Source organism: Condylura cristata, unplaced genomic scaffold (genome assembly GCF_000260355.1).
Source record: "Condylura cristata isolate star-nosed mole 26May11 unplaced genomic scaffold, ConCri1.0 scaffold00017, whole genome shotgun sequence".
NCBI lineage: Eukaryota > Metazoa > Chordata > Mammalia > Eulipotyphla > Talpidae > Condylura > Condylura cristata.
Window position 1 is genome coordinate 14,550,633 of NW_004567118.1, and position 16,540 is coordinate 14,567,172.

Here is a 16,540-nt window from a genome sequence, read left to right on the forward strand (position 1 = left end):
AAATCTTAAAAAAAAAAAAAAAAAAGGTCACCATGTCCTCACAAGAGAGAGGTTTTTTTAAGGGCCAGTGGCCAGGGAGTCTCTGAACCCAGGGGGGCAGAGTCGCCCTGAGGGATGGGTAAGGCGTTTTTTTTATAGGCCTCGGTAGGGGGCAGAAACGGCAGGTTGGAAAATTATAAGAAGGAACTGAAGCCTGTTTCTGCCCCAGGCTTGTGCTTGTGTTAACTGGTGGTGACAAATAAGTCCTGCCTTATCGCTCCAAATATCTACTTCTGCCTGGAGGGACTGCCTGGTGGGCTGGTGCCCCGACACACGGCCCCCAGGCTGTTCCATAATCAGCAGTGCCCCAGGAGAGCCTGACCTGAGGGCTGCCACTCATTACCTCCTGGGCGGCCCCACCAGGGCCCTAGCACCACCCCAAATCCAAGCCAACCTGCCCTGGTCTGCCACAAGAGGGCGTCCACCCCGAGAGAGCCCGGCTCTCCTAGTGGGCCACAGATTCTGGGACATGGCAGGATAGCCGCCTGGTGTCCAGGCCCAGACCTCAAGGCCCGAGTAACCGGTTGCGTCAGATCTCAGAGGGACAGCCCTGGGCTGTCCAGGAGTCTCCTGGAGGAGGGGGAGGGAGGGAAGAGAGACCAGGGAGACCATGGAGACAGTGACCAAGTCATTGTTCACTACCTTCCAGTAAGTTCTTCTAAAAAAAAATCCCGAAACGGGTAAAGACACAGCCTTGCCCAGGGTCACCGGAGGCCCCAGCTGAGTCCCCAGATGACCACCAGAGACAGCATCCCCAGAGACCCAACCGAGAGGCCCCTGGCTTTCTATGACCTGGGCTGAGAAGGCCGTTGGCGGGGTCAGGGGTCAGGGGTCAGCTGCCCACAGCCTCGCTGAGAAGCCAGCGTGGCCCACCCAGCTCAAGGGGAGGGGCACAGACCCAGGGCAGCAGGAGGCGGGCAAAGGAGTCCTCTGGGCCTTGTTTTAACCAGAACAGCCCATAACCCAGCCAGGGACAGAGACAGAGCAGGCCCTCAGTCAGCAAGAGGCCTCTGCACCCCACCTTCCAAACCCTGCACAGCAGCACCCAGCCTGCCGCCCCCAGCGTCCCGGGAGGGGCGGTGGCGCCTGGCCTCCTGGCCTCAGAGGTCCAGAAAGGGGGTGGGGGCAGTCGGGGAAGGGCGCAGGCCTGAGGGGGCATCCAGACACAGGCTACAGGCGAGCACACCGCCAGACCCTTCTCGGGGCAGGGAGACTCTGTGCTCTGGGGCCGGGAGTCTTCCCCAGGCAGGGCTTCTGGTGGATTCTCCCACTTCTAGTCTGCACCCTACTCCCTGTCCCCCCAACCCCGACTCCCCCCAACACCGACTCCCCCCCACCAGCCCCCCCCCCCCCCTCCTGCCTCACCTCACCCCACCCCACCCGCCCCTGCCAGGGCCCCCCGGCCCTCCGGTGGAAAGTGGAAGAAGAGGGGTGATCCTGCCTCCTTTACCACCACATCCCAGAAATCTCCCCCAAAAGCACATTTACTTCATATGCAAATGTCTGCCCTGAAGTGTTTGCATAAAAGGGAATTACCTCTTCTGAAAAGAACCAGTTACAACTCCGCTGACTTGGACTTTCCCTGGCTTCACCAGGAATGCACCTAAAGCCTTGGGCCTTTCCAAGAAAGGGGGGCTCCCACAGAGCCCTCACTCCTTCCCGGGAGGGGGGCTCCCAGGCCCAGCACCTCCTTCCCAGGGGATCGTGTCCCCTCCCTGGAATCCTTAGCAGCCCACGCCAGCAGCCCCAACGAGCAAGGGGGGAGGATTTACAGCAGGGCCTGTGCCTGTCCCCCCACCCCCTCACACCCCTTTCCTTGCCATTCACACCTGACTGGCTCATCCCAGCTTTTGCTCATTTTACTTCCTGCAGAACTCTTCCACCCCTCTCAGCTACCTGGCTTCTCCCCTGGGTGCTGGGCGCCTGTCACAGTTTCAGCACCCCCGGCAAGCCCCCCACTCCCGCTCCCCACCCCCTCGCCCCACCCCCTCCTCCGCCTAGGACACTCCATGCCTGAGTAACTGTTCTGAATGCAAATCTGATTCTGTCTCTTCTGCCTAAAATTCACCATGGCCCAACGCACCCTCTCTGAGAGCTCCAACACCCCATCAGTTCCGCTGTGTACCAGTGGAAACCCCCTTAAGGAGGTCAGTGTGGGCAGAAGCAGAGGTGCAGGAGGAAGGGGAAGGGTGAATTGTCGGGTGAGAGGCGCCCAACTCTGACCTCAACCCAGGGGGTCCTCAGATGCTCAGTCTCAGTAACCATGCAGCTGCTGGTGCTCCCCACGGCTCCTCTCCCCACCCCCCTCCCCCAATGCAGGCCCTGAATCCTACCTTTGACCCCCACCAGGGAGAAGACTGTAGCAAGTTTCATGCTCCTGATTTTTACAGATGTCAACTTCGTCCCTTCCCAAAACAGAGACCTAATTACTTTGCACCAGAGATTTATGAGCCTGCTCTCCTTTCCTGCTCGTTATTCAACGTTCTCGCTACTCTGAGGGGCACAGCAGGTTTCTGCAGTCCCTGCACCGGGACCTGGGCTACACCAAGGGCTTCAGTCCGCGGCGTGGCGGCAGATGGCAGGGCCGTGTCAGTGGAGAGGCGCGGGGGGACTGTGGCTGTACCTTGTGATTCTGGTAGGAGGTCACCGAGATGAAGGAAGTCTCTGGGAAGACATGGGTGCAGAAGGCCGTGTTTTTGGAGCCAAAAGCGTTGTTCTCATCAGCCTTCACGATGTGTAACCGTGGCTGGTACTTGTGCATGGAGTTGAGGATGATCTGGAAGAGAGAGGCCTCAGTCTGAGCTGCAGGTTCCCACCGTCGGGACCCCGGACTCATTCCGTTGGCTCCAGGCTGACCCATTCCCCTGAAAGCCCAGCGCCAGGACCAAGTCCAGAAAGATCCAAAAGCTCTGATGCAGTGAACCAGCTCCTGAACCCCACAGTCAGTCTCCGTGATCCCCATTAGCACTAACTACTTGCTCCAGGGGCAGCCTGAGTTCCCAATGGCTTCAGTGTGGTGGTGGAGAATTAACCACTTGAAAGCCCCAGCTGAGCCAGCATTGTGCAATAGGTGCAATTCTGAGTTGCAGGCAAAAGCCCAGGGTGCCACTACCTTCCTGTGCTCTCAGCCCTGTCATGGGGCTTTCCTGAGCCTCAGTTCTCAGATCTGTAAAATGGGATCCTGACCCAACTTACCTGCCTTGGGTGCTCCCTGCAGGCCCCGCCCTGTGCTTCTCCCTCACTCTGCCTCCCCTTGCCCTCCTGTCCTGCCTTTTCTAGAAGCACCCTCTGCAGAATGAGTGCTCAGCCCCTCCTCTCACATCTGCTAGCAACAAAAGCAGCTTCACAGCCCAGGGGATTGTGGAATGGGGGCTTGGGGGAGCTGGGGAAAATGTCCCACTCTGACCTTGCTCCTCCACTCACTCATTGGTTCTCTTATTTCTCAGCATTCGCAGGGGCCTGCCCAGGGAGCGCAGATGTCTGTGCTGGGACTGCCCGACAGCCCACAGCCTGGAGGGAAACTCCATCACCGGTGTGAGTTCACCGTGACAAGGTAGGATGCAAGCAAAATTCTCCAAATAATGTCAGAGAAGGCCTGGCACTCTGGGGCCCCCGGAACACCTGGAGTTCTGGGAGGCGGGTGCCCCAAGGACCCAGGAGGAACACACAGTAGTTGCTGCTCCCAACCCGCTTGGTTTGGCTGCACCACGGTAGCGGCTGCATCATGTGCCATTAAAATGTATTTTTTATCGCTGACATTTGCCAGACGCCCTCCCCCCTGGAGGCAGGACCAGGAATTTGGGGCATTTTATCAGCACCGGCTGCTTTTGTTAACCCTTTGGCTCCTGTTGTGGGTGGGCTAGAATGGCCCTCCGTCCTGTCCCCCTCTGGGCGCCTTTCTGCCCACCTCAGAGTACCCTCCTCCTCGGGCTGACCTTGCTGGCTGCCAGCCTTCCAGTTCCCAGGGATCAGGCCCCAGGGGAGTCTGGTGAAAACTTGAAGCCGCTTTAGTAACCGGAGTGCCAAGGGCTGTGTCAGGCTCTCCCAAGGCAAGCCTGGGTGGAGGCCTGTGTCTGGGGAGGCTCCGCTCTCCTCACACCCTGGGAACAAGGGGAGCCCACGGGAGGGGGGGCTTATGGGGGAGAGGTAGGGCCCTAGCCCCAGCTCTGCTGGGGGCTCCCGGAGCCTTGCCTGTCCTCCCCAGTGGGCTGGGTGGCTCCCTCCAGCAGGAGCTGGCTTTTCTGCCTTTTGCACCAACCCTCAGTGACAAAGCTCCAGACCCTCTTGGGGCCAAGTCCAGAGTGTCTCAAAACCTCAAATCAGTTTCTGCATCTGGGGACCCACTCCCCAACTGGCAGTCTGCCTGACAAAAACTCCAAGTGAGACTGAGGGACACATGTCCTGACTGGTGAGGCCTCCGTGGACATCTTTTCCCAGGAGATAGGAACTGGCCCTCTGAGTGGAGGAACTGGGTCTTGGGGGTCACCCCTGGCCCCCTTGGTTTACTCTGTCTTGGTGCATTGTTCCCCAAGCTGTAAGAGACCACCAAGGACCTCAAGTTCCCAAAGGAAACTGACTACACGGGAAGCAACTGACTACACGGGAAGAGTCCAGGTGTACCCCCCAAACGCCCAGGTTCCCACCTCTGCACCTTTGCACACACAGTTCCCTCAGCTGTTCACTGTTTTTAATGTGGGGGTTGGGGGGTGAGCTCCCCAAATTTTAGTCAGTCAGAAATTGTTTTTGAGAATCAAGTTCTCTCCCCACTTCTCCCTCTCTGAATCCCTCTTAGCCTCTGTAGCCCCAACTTATCAATGTTCTGATATAAAAATTTTGCTCTATTGATTCATCTGCTATGTAAAGTCCAGCATTTGCCTCTGTCATTCTGACCCGTGCAGCCCCTCAAACACCTTCTGTTTTGCTGCAAAGGCATAAGTGCCGCCCTCCTGGTGACGAGTATTCCTTAGTGTGCTGCCGCACGTCCCCTTACTCCAGTCCCCTACTCGTGGGCACGCGGGTGGCTTGTGTGTGCTGCAGTCACACTGCAGCAAACGCTGCAGGGCACGCGAGTCTGAGTTGCTGCTTGCTGTTCTTTGCCCAGACCCCCAGCCTAGGATGGCCGGTGCTGGGTACTTGCAGTTGTTAGAGGTAAAGGCAGACGGCGTTCCTAGGGGCTGCACAGCGAGCCCTCCTGGCAACAGCGCAAGAGGGCTCTGCTTCTGTGCCTCTCGCCAGTGCTTGTGGGCTGCTTACTCCGTGCCGTGCCGTTCTCACAGCCGAGATTTGATCTCCCTCTCCGTGCCTGTGCTCTCCTGACCGTGCACCCCGTTCTCCCACCTAGGCTTAGCCTTGCCAGGACACTAGAGGACTCTGAGCCCCCATTCCGGGAACTTCCGCCCTTGCATCAGTACTCGGCTACTGTCTCCTTTCCAGTAGCTTCTGTCCTTTGGAGCAGACTATAAACTTTTATAAAAGGCTACATCTTTTATTCCTTTTTACCTCCAGCTCCTTTACGCCAAAACAGGAACTAGTAAGTACAAGGCAGTGCCCCAGGAGTGGGAGACATAGCCTGTCCCTCTTCTCTAGCTCTTTGCTTGCTAGACACAAGACAGTATCTAGAGCATTTTTCCAATCAGAAATAGCAAGTGCATAAAAATCTGTAAGCACTCACACGCTTCAGTTCCCCAGCAGGCCAGCCTACCCCTAGTCACCCCCCTTTCCTGGGGTTGGAGGGCAAAAGGGGAGAACACGGACAACTGGCTGGCAAAACCCAAATCAGACGTTGAGGTACCTGCACCCTAGTGAGGCTGTGTTGTCCCTTAAGGACATCTTAGGGCAAAGAGCGGCACCAGCCCCCTCCTCTGGCCTGGCCGCCTAGGCAGTCACAAGTGAACAAGTGCTGTGACTCCATCTGTAAAGCAAAATCCTTCCCAACCCTCTGAGCAGCCCTGGTTCAGGCACCCCCTTTCTCTGGGCTCCCGGACAGCCTCTCCCGGACCTGCATTCCTTTCTTTTCTAGTTGCACCTGCTACACACAGATCAGGTCACCTGCCGCTGGGCCCTTGCAGTGCATCCAGGAAGACTGTACATTGCCTGAAACCAGGACCTTTCATATTTCCTTTCCTTACCCGTACACCTCTCCTCCCCCCACCCCTTCCTGAGTCCTACCAGTGTTTAGGGCTCAACAAATGCCTTACATATGTAATGCTATCTTTGTCCCTGGGACTAAGGTCTCCTTAGCCCATTAGACAAAGTCCTCAGTGACTGGGTGGGAGGGTTGCCAAACACCCCTTCTAGAGGAAGGAACCAGACAGGCTGGCAGAGAGGTACCTGGGAAGAGAGAAGCTGCCAGGCCTGCAGGGGCAGGTAGGTGCGACTAGGGGAGTGCAATCCCAGCAACAGAGAAGTCACAAAGAGCCCAGAAGTTACTGTAGCTCTTGCACACCAGCTGCAAGTCCTAAGCAAGCTCTTCTCCCTCGGCCATTGGGGGTCCCCATTTGGAAACTGAAGACTGCAACTAAGGGTTCCCAAATCCCCTCCCGGCTCTGACAGTCTGGAGCCTGGACACATGTCTAGAAGAAATTCCCTCCCCTCCCCCCACCCCCCATTGCCCCTTAAGCCAATGTAAATATAACCTGGAGACACAGTTCCTTCAGCCCTGGAGAATGTAAGACCAACTCAGTGACTCACACACCTGGCTTCACTCGGAAGTTCCTCAGGCACCACACATTAAACTCCTTTGCCAGAGTCTCACATTTATATTTGTTGCAAAGGATGTTAAGCCAAATGGGCCAGCCACGTCAACAGACTCCACTACAGGGTCCTGTCGTCATTGTTTTGCAGAAATGGGATTCATTATGTCCTGGCTACAATTCAGAAGCCTGTTCTATTTTAACAATTGTGATAGCGCCAAACTTCCCTCTCCCCAAGAGATCATCACAGCATGCTTGGCCAACGAGGCCCAGATTTATCTGCATTAGAAGCACAGAACATTAGGGCACAGAGAGGCAAACCTTAGAGATCACTCCAGTCCCACCTCCTAATTTTACAGATGAGGAACAGGAGGCTTGTGGTGGGAACATGACTAGTTTAAGGTCACAAAGCTGGCTAGAAGGAGACTCATGAGAAGATTCCAGATGGCCCTGGAGGGCACATTACTCTCAACGAGCTTGGTAATTAATGGTAAGGTGTTAACCAAACACTCTAAGGAGCCAGGACTCTCCAGGCCCTGTTGTCCATCACAACACAGCATATCTGGATACTGCCCACACAACAAGTATGCTAATGTCCATTTCGGCAGATAGTAAAGCCATAATCTCACTTCCAAGGCTACCTTCTCCATCATGCCTCTTACCCTCTCCAGCCGTGCGAAGAAGTTAGGACAGAGACAAGATTTTCAGCTCAGAAAAAAGAAGACAACTTATCAGGTTGGCGAGTGATTCGCTGAAGAAAAGCCCAACCTAAAGGTGACTGGGAGCCCACTATCCCTCGAAGGCCTTGACCAGCTAGACCTTACCCTCACCCCCATGGTAGGAGCCCTGCAGCCTGGAGCCCTTCCCACCTTCTCTCGCCACACAGCCACTGCAGCCCATGTTCCATGAGCATATCCTCTGTGCCAGGCTGAGGATTCTACACACATCAGGTCATCCTTACAATCTTCCTATAAAGTTGGTGTTCTTATTAGCCCCATTTTAACAGACAGGGTTCTGTGGGTCAGGGACGTGAAGGCACTTACCTTGATTAACAGCCAATGGGAGGCAGAGTTAAAGTTGGTATTGACCTCTTAGCGGGAGCTTGAGTCTGCACCTGGTTGGGCAGGGTTGGGCCTGACCTGGAGTTGTGCGGGTGCCTCTATCTCCCAAAGCACAGGAAAAGGGTCTGCACACTGGCAGGCTCAGCAAATGTGGTGGGAAAAGAGGGAGATGTGCGCCAGCTCCCTGAGGTCTGCCTGATCCAAGCTCAAGCAGAAATAAGTGGGGCGGGGGGGGGGGGTTCTCCTTGGTGGTGCAGGGTTTAAAGCGCAGCACTGTGAAGCTGTCTGCAGCCACTGCAGAACAAGTTTGATCCCCGGCCTGCGAGGTGACCCACATGGCGCAGCAGACCTCTCCTGTCTCCCTCACTGCTCCCTCTGCCAGTTCTGCTCCCTACTCAGTCTCTGGTGAATCCTCTCACCACTCTCCACACCTCTGGCCTGTACCTCAGTTCTTGTATGCATAAATACATTTTCAAAACTTTAAAAAAAAAAAAGAAAGAAGTGTGAGAAAATGTAGTTAAAGTAGGTTATTATATATAATTTGTAATAGGAACAAGCAAGATGAAATACCAAATAAGAGATGTGCCAGACCTGACAAAGAAAACTCAAATATTCGTTTTTAAGGGCAAGAAACAATCTTCACTGAAGAGAAGTCCTGTCAATCCTCCCTAAGTAAGTTTATAATTTAAAGTGATTCTTAAAAAAATACAAATAAGCTTCTTTCTCAAGTCTATAAGTTGATTTTAAAGTTTATGTGAAAAAATAAATAAGACTAGCCAAGAAAATGCTGAAAAAGAAAAACAATGGGAAAGACAAGCCTTGCCAGACACTAAAACCTATTATGAAGTCTCCACAGTTAAGGCACTGGCACATGAAGAGACACAAATTCATTCGGAGCTGTAGTGTCTAGAGTGAGGCATCCCACACCAGGGAGGAAAGAAAACGAGGCAGTTATTGGTGTCAGGACAACTGGATGACTCTCGAGAAAGGAAAAAGTTGGATTCACACCTCATGTCCAATGCCAGAGTAAATTCCAAAAGGATCAATGGTTTAAATATAAAAATAAATCTATAAAATACTAGAAGAAAACATAAGAAATTTTCCTTCTAAGTAAGGCGTGTATAAGAGCTTTCAATTACTCAAAATCCAGAATCCACAAGGAAAAAACCAATACATTTAATCAAAAACTTCTGTGCAGGAATACTAGTCCAGGCCAAGTTAAAAGGCAGAGACGAAGTAGAGAAGCATCCTTCAACTGCTGTCACATAGGGTGAGTCTTCCTAACTTAGGAAAGCGCCTCAAACTGGTAAGTGATACAAAAATAGAAGAAACATGAGCAGAGGCTAAGAACAGTTCGCCCCAGAGGAAATCCATATAAAAAAGATGTTTCATCTCACTCCTGAGGAATCGCAAACTAAAACTAAATCTGATAGCTATCATTGACCCATCCGCCCAACCAAACTCCCAGACTTTTCTCTCCCACCCTGTCTGTGCGGTTACAGCGACCGTGGGTGGATCCCCCAGCTTCAATGGAAGACAAAAATACAAATTCTAAATCCTTGAAGAAGCAGTGAACTGAACAGATATACTTGGCAGAGGTGTGAAACAACACATGTGCCAGCCTAACGAATGAGCAAAATGTAGGAAAACATCTCAGTTCTTCAATTAGGGCTGCTTTCATAACTTACAGAGCAGTTACGCAATGCACTCTGTACAGATGTTTAAAAAGAGGGAAGGAGGAAGTTCTACGTGAATGGATGGTGTCCACGAGCTGAAAGTCTGCCGAGCACGGGGCAACAGCATTTATGCTGTGCTGTGCTGGTGTGTGAAAGAAGGGCGTCGGGAGTCTGTACTCTGCCGGAAGATACAAAGAAAGTGGGTGAGAGGCCTGGAGATTTTTTAATTTATTTGTGACTTATTTTTCAATCGTGATTATATTTCCTGGTCAAAAATAAACTTGACAACTACGTGGCAGAATACGGCTGTGGTTGGTGCTGCCGGGGCGAGCAGCCTGGCGAGCACAGGGCTGTGGACACCTCCCTGAGGAAGCAGCGTGTGCGCTTCCGTCCCAAGGCTCAGGAGTAACGACCTGCACCAAGAGCCACGTGGCCGAGGACACTGAGGGGACCATCGCATCCCACTTTGCGCCCCAGTGCTGCTGTCCACGCCCCTCAACTGCATAACTCAGTCCCTGGAACAGCCCGACACTTCACATCAGGAGCCGTAGCTGGGACGCAGAGTGGTGAAGATGATCATCCCCACTTGTCTCACACACACACACACCGCAGAAAAAAAAAAGACTGTGTGCCAGCCACCCCACATCCTCCAGGGAGGCTCTCCTCCAGCTCCTCTGGCCATCACATGGGAACCCAGCACAGAGGGCAGGAGGACACTGACAAGTGGGAGAGTGGGAGGGGCCTTGCCCAGGCAGCCTCAGCAGCCACAGAGTAGAGCAGAGTTGGGGTCTTAAGGAAGCAACTCAGCCCTGCGCTAGGGCCCTGGTCCTTCCACACCAGGAGGAGTTTCTAGCTGGAACCCAGTCCTGCCTTTTTGGAGCAGGTAGCAAGCCGGCCCAGCTGCAGGGCCTAATTTGCCCCATGGGAGAGGCTGCCAGGTGCAAGCCCTCCGCTGGACTCGGGGCCTTCTCCTGAGGGAAGACTCAAATGGGGACAGGTGCTGAGGGCGACTGTGAGACCCGAGGGGAGAGGCCACATACGGTCAGCTGGAGAGAGCAACTTGAGCTCTGAAACCTTTCAGGGAAAACTGAAAACATAGAGGTGAGTTGGGCAGGACTTAGGCAGGTTCACAGTACAAGACGACACTTTCCCCCTCTGCCTGCCCTGAGAAGCCCAGAGCGGGATGTGGAGAGCTGACCACTTCATCCGCACAGCCTGAGCACAGAAAGCCAGGGTCAAACGGGCTGCTTTGCCTGGCATGTCTAGGAAGTGAGCCCTCCTCCACAGTCGTGCCTACATGGTCAAGTGCTGCTTCCTCTCCAGAGATGCTCCAAACAGCTGAAGACATGACAGCTCAAGCCCCAGGTCCAGAAAGGTGGAAAAGCCAAAGAACTCGGGATTAGGAATCTGCAAGTTCTGCTCCTTTACTCCCGGCTTCATCCCCTGAAACAGTCACCTCATCTCTGAGCCCTGCTACTCATATCCTTGGGTAACTGGGGGTGGAGGAGGAAGACTTCTTTCCAACTTCTGGGAAGCTAGTATGGGGAGTATCCCTGTTGATAAGGATAGGTGAGCCCCACAGGCCCTGCAAGCGTAGGAGGGTCACGCCCAGCATCACAGCAGACTCAAATCTAGAAGCAGAATCCGGAAGGGCCCCAGCAGAGCCACCACCGAGGTAAGCCAGTGGGGGGGGGGGGGGCTGCTGCCAGACCTCTCCCACTTTCTAAAAAGCCCAGCTTTTCAACCACTTGACTCCTCCTTCTGCCACTTTCTGTAGGGATTTAGGGGGAGGGAGGGAGTCCTCTGAGGCATTCCTGCAGCTGGGGACCATGACACGGAGCTTCACTTTCAGAATTCCACACATCCAGCTCCTGCCAAACTTCATGGTCACTCAGTGGTCTTTCCCCAGGGACTGTGTGTCTGCAGCTGTAGGCAGAGACAAGGTCCCCTGGCCTCCCACACAGGAGGGAAACTCTTCCAAGTTGCTGCCACAGCCTGACCAAGCCCAGGAGGACTGGTGGAAGCAAAGTCCTGGCGAGGGCAGTGCCAGCGAGACTTGGCAGGCCCCGTGCTCCTCAGTCAAAAGGCCCTGTGCTCTGGGAGGCAGGGGCGTGGCTGGCCCTTCCCCTGGACCCCTGCCCTGCGAGGGGCTGGGACTTCATAAGCACACCTGCTCCCTGCTGCTTGTCCAGCAGGTAAGTCAAAAGTTAATTATGCCAATGAAGTGCGTGCCTAGTTTATTTATAGATCAGACTCCGAAGAGAACTGAATAGAAAATTAGAACTGAGAGGCTTGCCAGTTACATAACCAATCAATCAGAAATGAAGGACTGCTGGACTTTTCCATTGACAAACTATGATTCACAGAACTCTGATTGGCACGTGGGGCCCAGGAAGCAGAACCAAGGCATAAAAGAGGCACACTTGGAAGCAACCCCCAGCTGTGGCAGCCTTGGCCACACCTGAACCCCACCACGCCCCACTCCACTGCAGGGTAACCATGGGTACCCTCACGGGGCAGGGCCTGTGCCCTGGCAGATGACGATGCCAGGTCCCCAGCCTTCATTTGCTAAAACTTTCCACATAAAACATTTTCTGTGGGTCTGCCAGGGAGAGATGGGGAAAGAATGAGCCCCGCGACCTGGATGGGGCATCCACAGCAGCATCCTGGGGCTCCAGAGCTCTCAGGTCCCCGCAGGCCAGGAAGCAGCTGACTCAGGAGCCAGAGCACGCTCTGCCCTTTCAGAGGGCAGGCGGCTGGCTGCTGGGCCAGGTTGGCTCCCCTGTCCTCAGCGGGGCCTCAGGTCATCAGTGACTCTGTTGAGAAGTTCTTCTCTTACGCCCCAGCCAGGACAAAACTGGGAAACCCGGAGGGAGAGGTGAACCATCATCATCATCACAGTTGCCCTGTGTTGAAAGGCCTTCTGTGCGTATTCTCTTATTTAATTCTCAACCATGAAAGGTGCACAGGGTCGCCTCCATTTTCCAGGTAAGGAAACTAGGCTCAGAAAAGCTTCAGCGCCTCGTTGGAGGCAGGCAGTGCCAAAGGAGCACGCACAGCTGTGCGTGGGACCCCCAACTCAGCTCCCTCCACAAACTTGCCAGCAGGTGTATGGGCCTGGGGCTGGCTCAGGAGAAATCCTCCAGAGCCCTACCATCCCCACCCTGCCCAGAACCCCACCCCGCAGCTCTTACATGGCCAAAGGGGTCCAGATGGTTGTTTGTCAGCTTCAGCTTCTGGAAGGAGACCAGCTGCCGCATCCAGTGGGCCCCCGTGGCAGGAGAATCCGGGTGGACATAGAGCCTTCCTGGCATGGCGGGCTCGGCCTTCCCTGCCACCATCCTGCCAACAGAGCAGAGGGGGCCGCAGCCCTTGACCACACTGGGGCCTAGGAGCCTCGATTCTCTGGCCCCTGAGAGCAGACCCTGTTGAGCTGAGAAAGAGGTCATGCCTGTGCTATCCCTCTCTTAGCTGAGGGATGGAGGAGAGTGCTCAGGAGGGAACAGCAATTCTCAGCCTCTTACTGCAGCAGAAAGAGACATTTGGTTTTATATGCAGGGAATGAGGGTTCATCCCAAAGATAATGTGGGGAGATCTGGGCACTTCTGTGTTTGCTTCAGACACTTTAAATGTCATTATTTATTATACTAATTATAGTAATTTATTACATAATATCGATATAGGTCACATTATCTCAGAAGACCTAGTCAACTTTCAAATCGCCAAAACAATGGTGAGAAAGTAATCAGTAGGGGTCCCTTGGCCAGAGGCTGCTCTGAGTCCTAACCCAGACCAGAGTAAAGAAAGTTAGTCTAGTCACAGGTGGGGATGGGCATGATGATGGGGAGAAGAGTTGAGGGAGGCAGTGACACCCCAAGGGTGACGCGGGGGCTGGGGGCCGCTCACCATTTGTTGTCACAGAACTTGTAGCGGTGGTCATCCGCAGGAACGATGTCGATCAGCAGGATGTACTTGGTCTTGGGGTTCATGCCTGTGACTTTTACCTTGTAGCTGGGGAACATCCTCCTGAGGGAAGCCACAAGGTGAGGTGGAGGATGGACAGAGCCCCAGGAGAGAAAGCCCAGTGTGGGCACGGGGGCAAAGGCCTTGAGAGGCCCTGCCCGCTCACCAGATCTCAGCTAGTCAGCCTGTGTGCCTGTAGCCCGCTCAGCCCCCACCTCAGCCTCCCCTGCACAAGGACAGGGCTGCACTGCCTGTTTTTCTGAGCTCCAGAAGCCTGCAGTCCGTGCTTGCGAAAGGAATTGAGTCAGTTTCCCAGTTCAGCTGCCCCTCTGCTGTGATCCTGTGAAATTTGGGCCTAGTGACTATGAGCAGTGGAAACCCCAATCAGGTCACAAAAGAGGATGTTGCCACAGTGCTGGCTCAGTTTCCCTCCTGTCCTTTGTCAGTCCACACAACTAAAGTTCTGGGATTCCATTTCAAGGACAGACCTGCAGCCCTACCTGCTGCTCCACACACAGCGAGATGCCGCCTCTGGGGCACATGTCTGTGGAAGCCCTCAGGCCTCAAGCCAACTTGTGGGAAAACAGGAGCGTGCCATGAGAGCTTTGGGTTCCTTTGGTATTTTAAGCCTTGCCTGGGCCTGCATTCCCCTGATAACTGGGTCTGAGGGGAATTCAGTCCAGGAGACTCATGGAGAACACAATCCTAGGACCACCCTGTTGTGCCCACAGCCTGGCCCCACCACTGACAAGCTTTGAGGCCTTGAGCAACTTGCTTGCTGCCTCTGGCCTTGGTTTTCTTATTTCAGAGGTTGCTATCTGGTTGACATGAGTTCATCTATGACTATTGTCACTGGCCCTACTCTATTCCTCTCTCCACAAGCTAGTGGTGTGATGGTGTGTGACAATGGATTCACCAAAACATGAAACACCCCACAGCCCGCACAGAGGCCGCCCAAGCCCCTGAGGCCCAGGAGACACCTGTGCACACATACCACATGCTCACCTGCCTGCAGGGGCACCGCTCCCTCCCGGGCACCTGACTTCACTAGAGTTACTGACAGAGCTCACAGTCCTCAGCCACCCACACCCTTTCATAGCTGATCTCCCACAGAGGAGTTCCCCAAGACAGAGGCAAGATCCAAGCCACGCTGAAGACACTCAGGGCAACGGGAGAATCTCCCCTGAGCTGTGAGCATGCCAAACCACTAGAGGAAAACCACAGGTGGTCCTCTCTGCCTTACCATGCCAGAAGAAGTCAGGATCCTCAAGAGACCGTGTCTCAGACACCTCAAGCAGATGACTGGACTCCCCGATTTTGCAAACAGGGTACTAGCTTACCTGTACAAGGCAGGGCTTCCAGAAGGGATCAAGCCAGCAGACCCAGCAAGCCCAGGCCAGGAGCTGGCAGTGGAGGGGTCTGCCAGCCCGACCCAGCCTCCAGCCCAGCCCTCCATGCACGAGCAACTTGCTGCAGTGGGCCAAGGAGGTGGGAGGTGTGTGACTGTGTGTGTGTGCAAGCGCATGTGCGAGCATTCGCAGGAGTGAGCATGTGTGCATGTGTGCGTGCCTGGAGGGAAGAGGGAAGTTCTAGCAGCAAGTCTAGGGACTTATAAACCTTGTGGAAGAATTTGTCTCAGATGTCAATTGAAAGCATTTTCAAATGTCCACCCCACCCCCCTCCAGAATGGGGGAAGTGAGGGCTCAGGAGCCCAATCCTGCCTCCTGCTTACCAACCCCCCCCCCCAACCCAGGCCTGGGGGCACAGCTGGAGCCTACCCCACCCCTCTTTTCTGGCCCAACCTCTCCCCTGGTGGGTCTAAAAATGAAAGGAGGTGGGGGAACAGCTGCCTCCCCACTCCCTCCCTGGGGGAAGGCCAAGAATCCTGTCCCCTTCTGGGCCACCATTTTCTAACTGCTACAGATTTAGGCACAAAATGGGGCAGCCCTGGCTGTGCCTGGCCTGGCCTGGCCCCAGCGCCCTGCACTTAGCCTGGTAATTGCTCCAGGGGGCAACAGCAGAGGACACACGTGGCTTCCTCCTGGAGCCAAGGGGCCAGGAGAAAATGGCTGCCAGCCTCATCACCTAGGCTGAGGGAGATAAAGGACTGTGTGTCCTCCCCCTTCTCCTGCTCCCTACTGATCTTCATCCCAGCAGCTCAGGAGGCCAGGCTACACCCCGAGCTGTTTAGGAGGGCTGTGGGGGTTCTGCTCAGACTTGCTGCCTTGTGATTGGCCTCTCAGGCAAGCTGATCTTAGACCAGACTCCTGAGTGGTAAAAGCCTGGGGGAGCTTTTGCAAGGTCACTCCTAGCTCTGCCTTTCCTGCCTACCAAGTCCCCCCTTCCTAGGGCAGCAGCCCCCAGAAGCCAGTGGGAGGACAGGCTACCTGGTCTTAGTCTGGTGGTCCACCATCCTCTAGAGGCTCCAGACCCCGCCTCAGGGGCTGCGTAGCTTCTTTGCCCTGGTGGAAACAGCTACCCGTCTCTGGGAGGTCCAGACTGACAGTGCTCCCAGGCATGCAGAGCCCAGCAAGGGCTCCAGAAGGATGAAGGACCCGTATGCCTGCCGGCAAGACTGCCTCTGACAGGCAAGCACCATCTCCACCCACCCCACAGGCCTGCTGCCCAGGCTCAGGGAAGAATTCGGGGCCCACGGGCACAGGCATTGGGCTAAAGTTGGCGCCCACCGCGAGGCATGGCGGTGTTCAACAGGTGGATGAGGCCAGGCTGGGCTTGGGTACTGGGTGCTGACTTCCTCTGGGCTCCTGCTGGGAAAAGGTCGTCTCCAGTGAAACAGCTGAAGCATGGGGTGCAATGTAAATTGCTTTTGGGATGTAGGACCTAAAATAGACCTGAAAACTAACCTAAGCTGGAATGAGCACCTCAGTGGGCGGAAGAGGGAGCACCAGGAAAAGGCGGACTGCTCAGCACCGCCCAGAAAGCGGGGTTCACTCATCCTGCGTGGCGCGCACCGCTCTGCACGCTTTGGCGAGTGCGGTGGCTCTACTGCACCCCCAGCGGCTCGCCAGGCCCCCCAGCGCCCCGCCCAGCTCGCTCCAGCCCCGCTGGCAGACGGGGCGCTCCCGGCAAGCTCGGAAACGGCTCCGCC

General features: G+C 55.0%; 1 protein-coding gene across 1 annotated transcript in view; it reads right to left on the reverse strand.

The window, feature by feature from the left end:
• TBX4 (T-box 4) overlaps window positions 1-16,540 on the reverse strand; it is a 25,438-nt gene that overhangs the window by 3,279 nt on the left and 5,619 nt on the right. The window contains exons 3-5 of the mRNA XM_004684447.1: window positions 13,375-13,494; window positions 12,663-12,810; window positions 2,663-2,815 (exon numbers count right to left, since the gene is read on the reverse strand). Of these exons, the coding sequence (XP_004684504.1) occupies window positions 2,663-2,815; window positions 12,663-12,810; window positions 13,375-13,494 (421 nt within the window). The remainder of the gene's footprint in view (window positions 1-2,662; window positions 2,816-12,662; window positions 12,811-13,374; window positions 13,495-16,540) is intronic.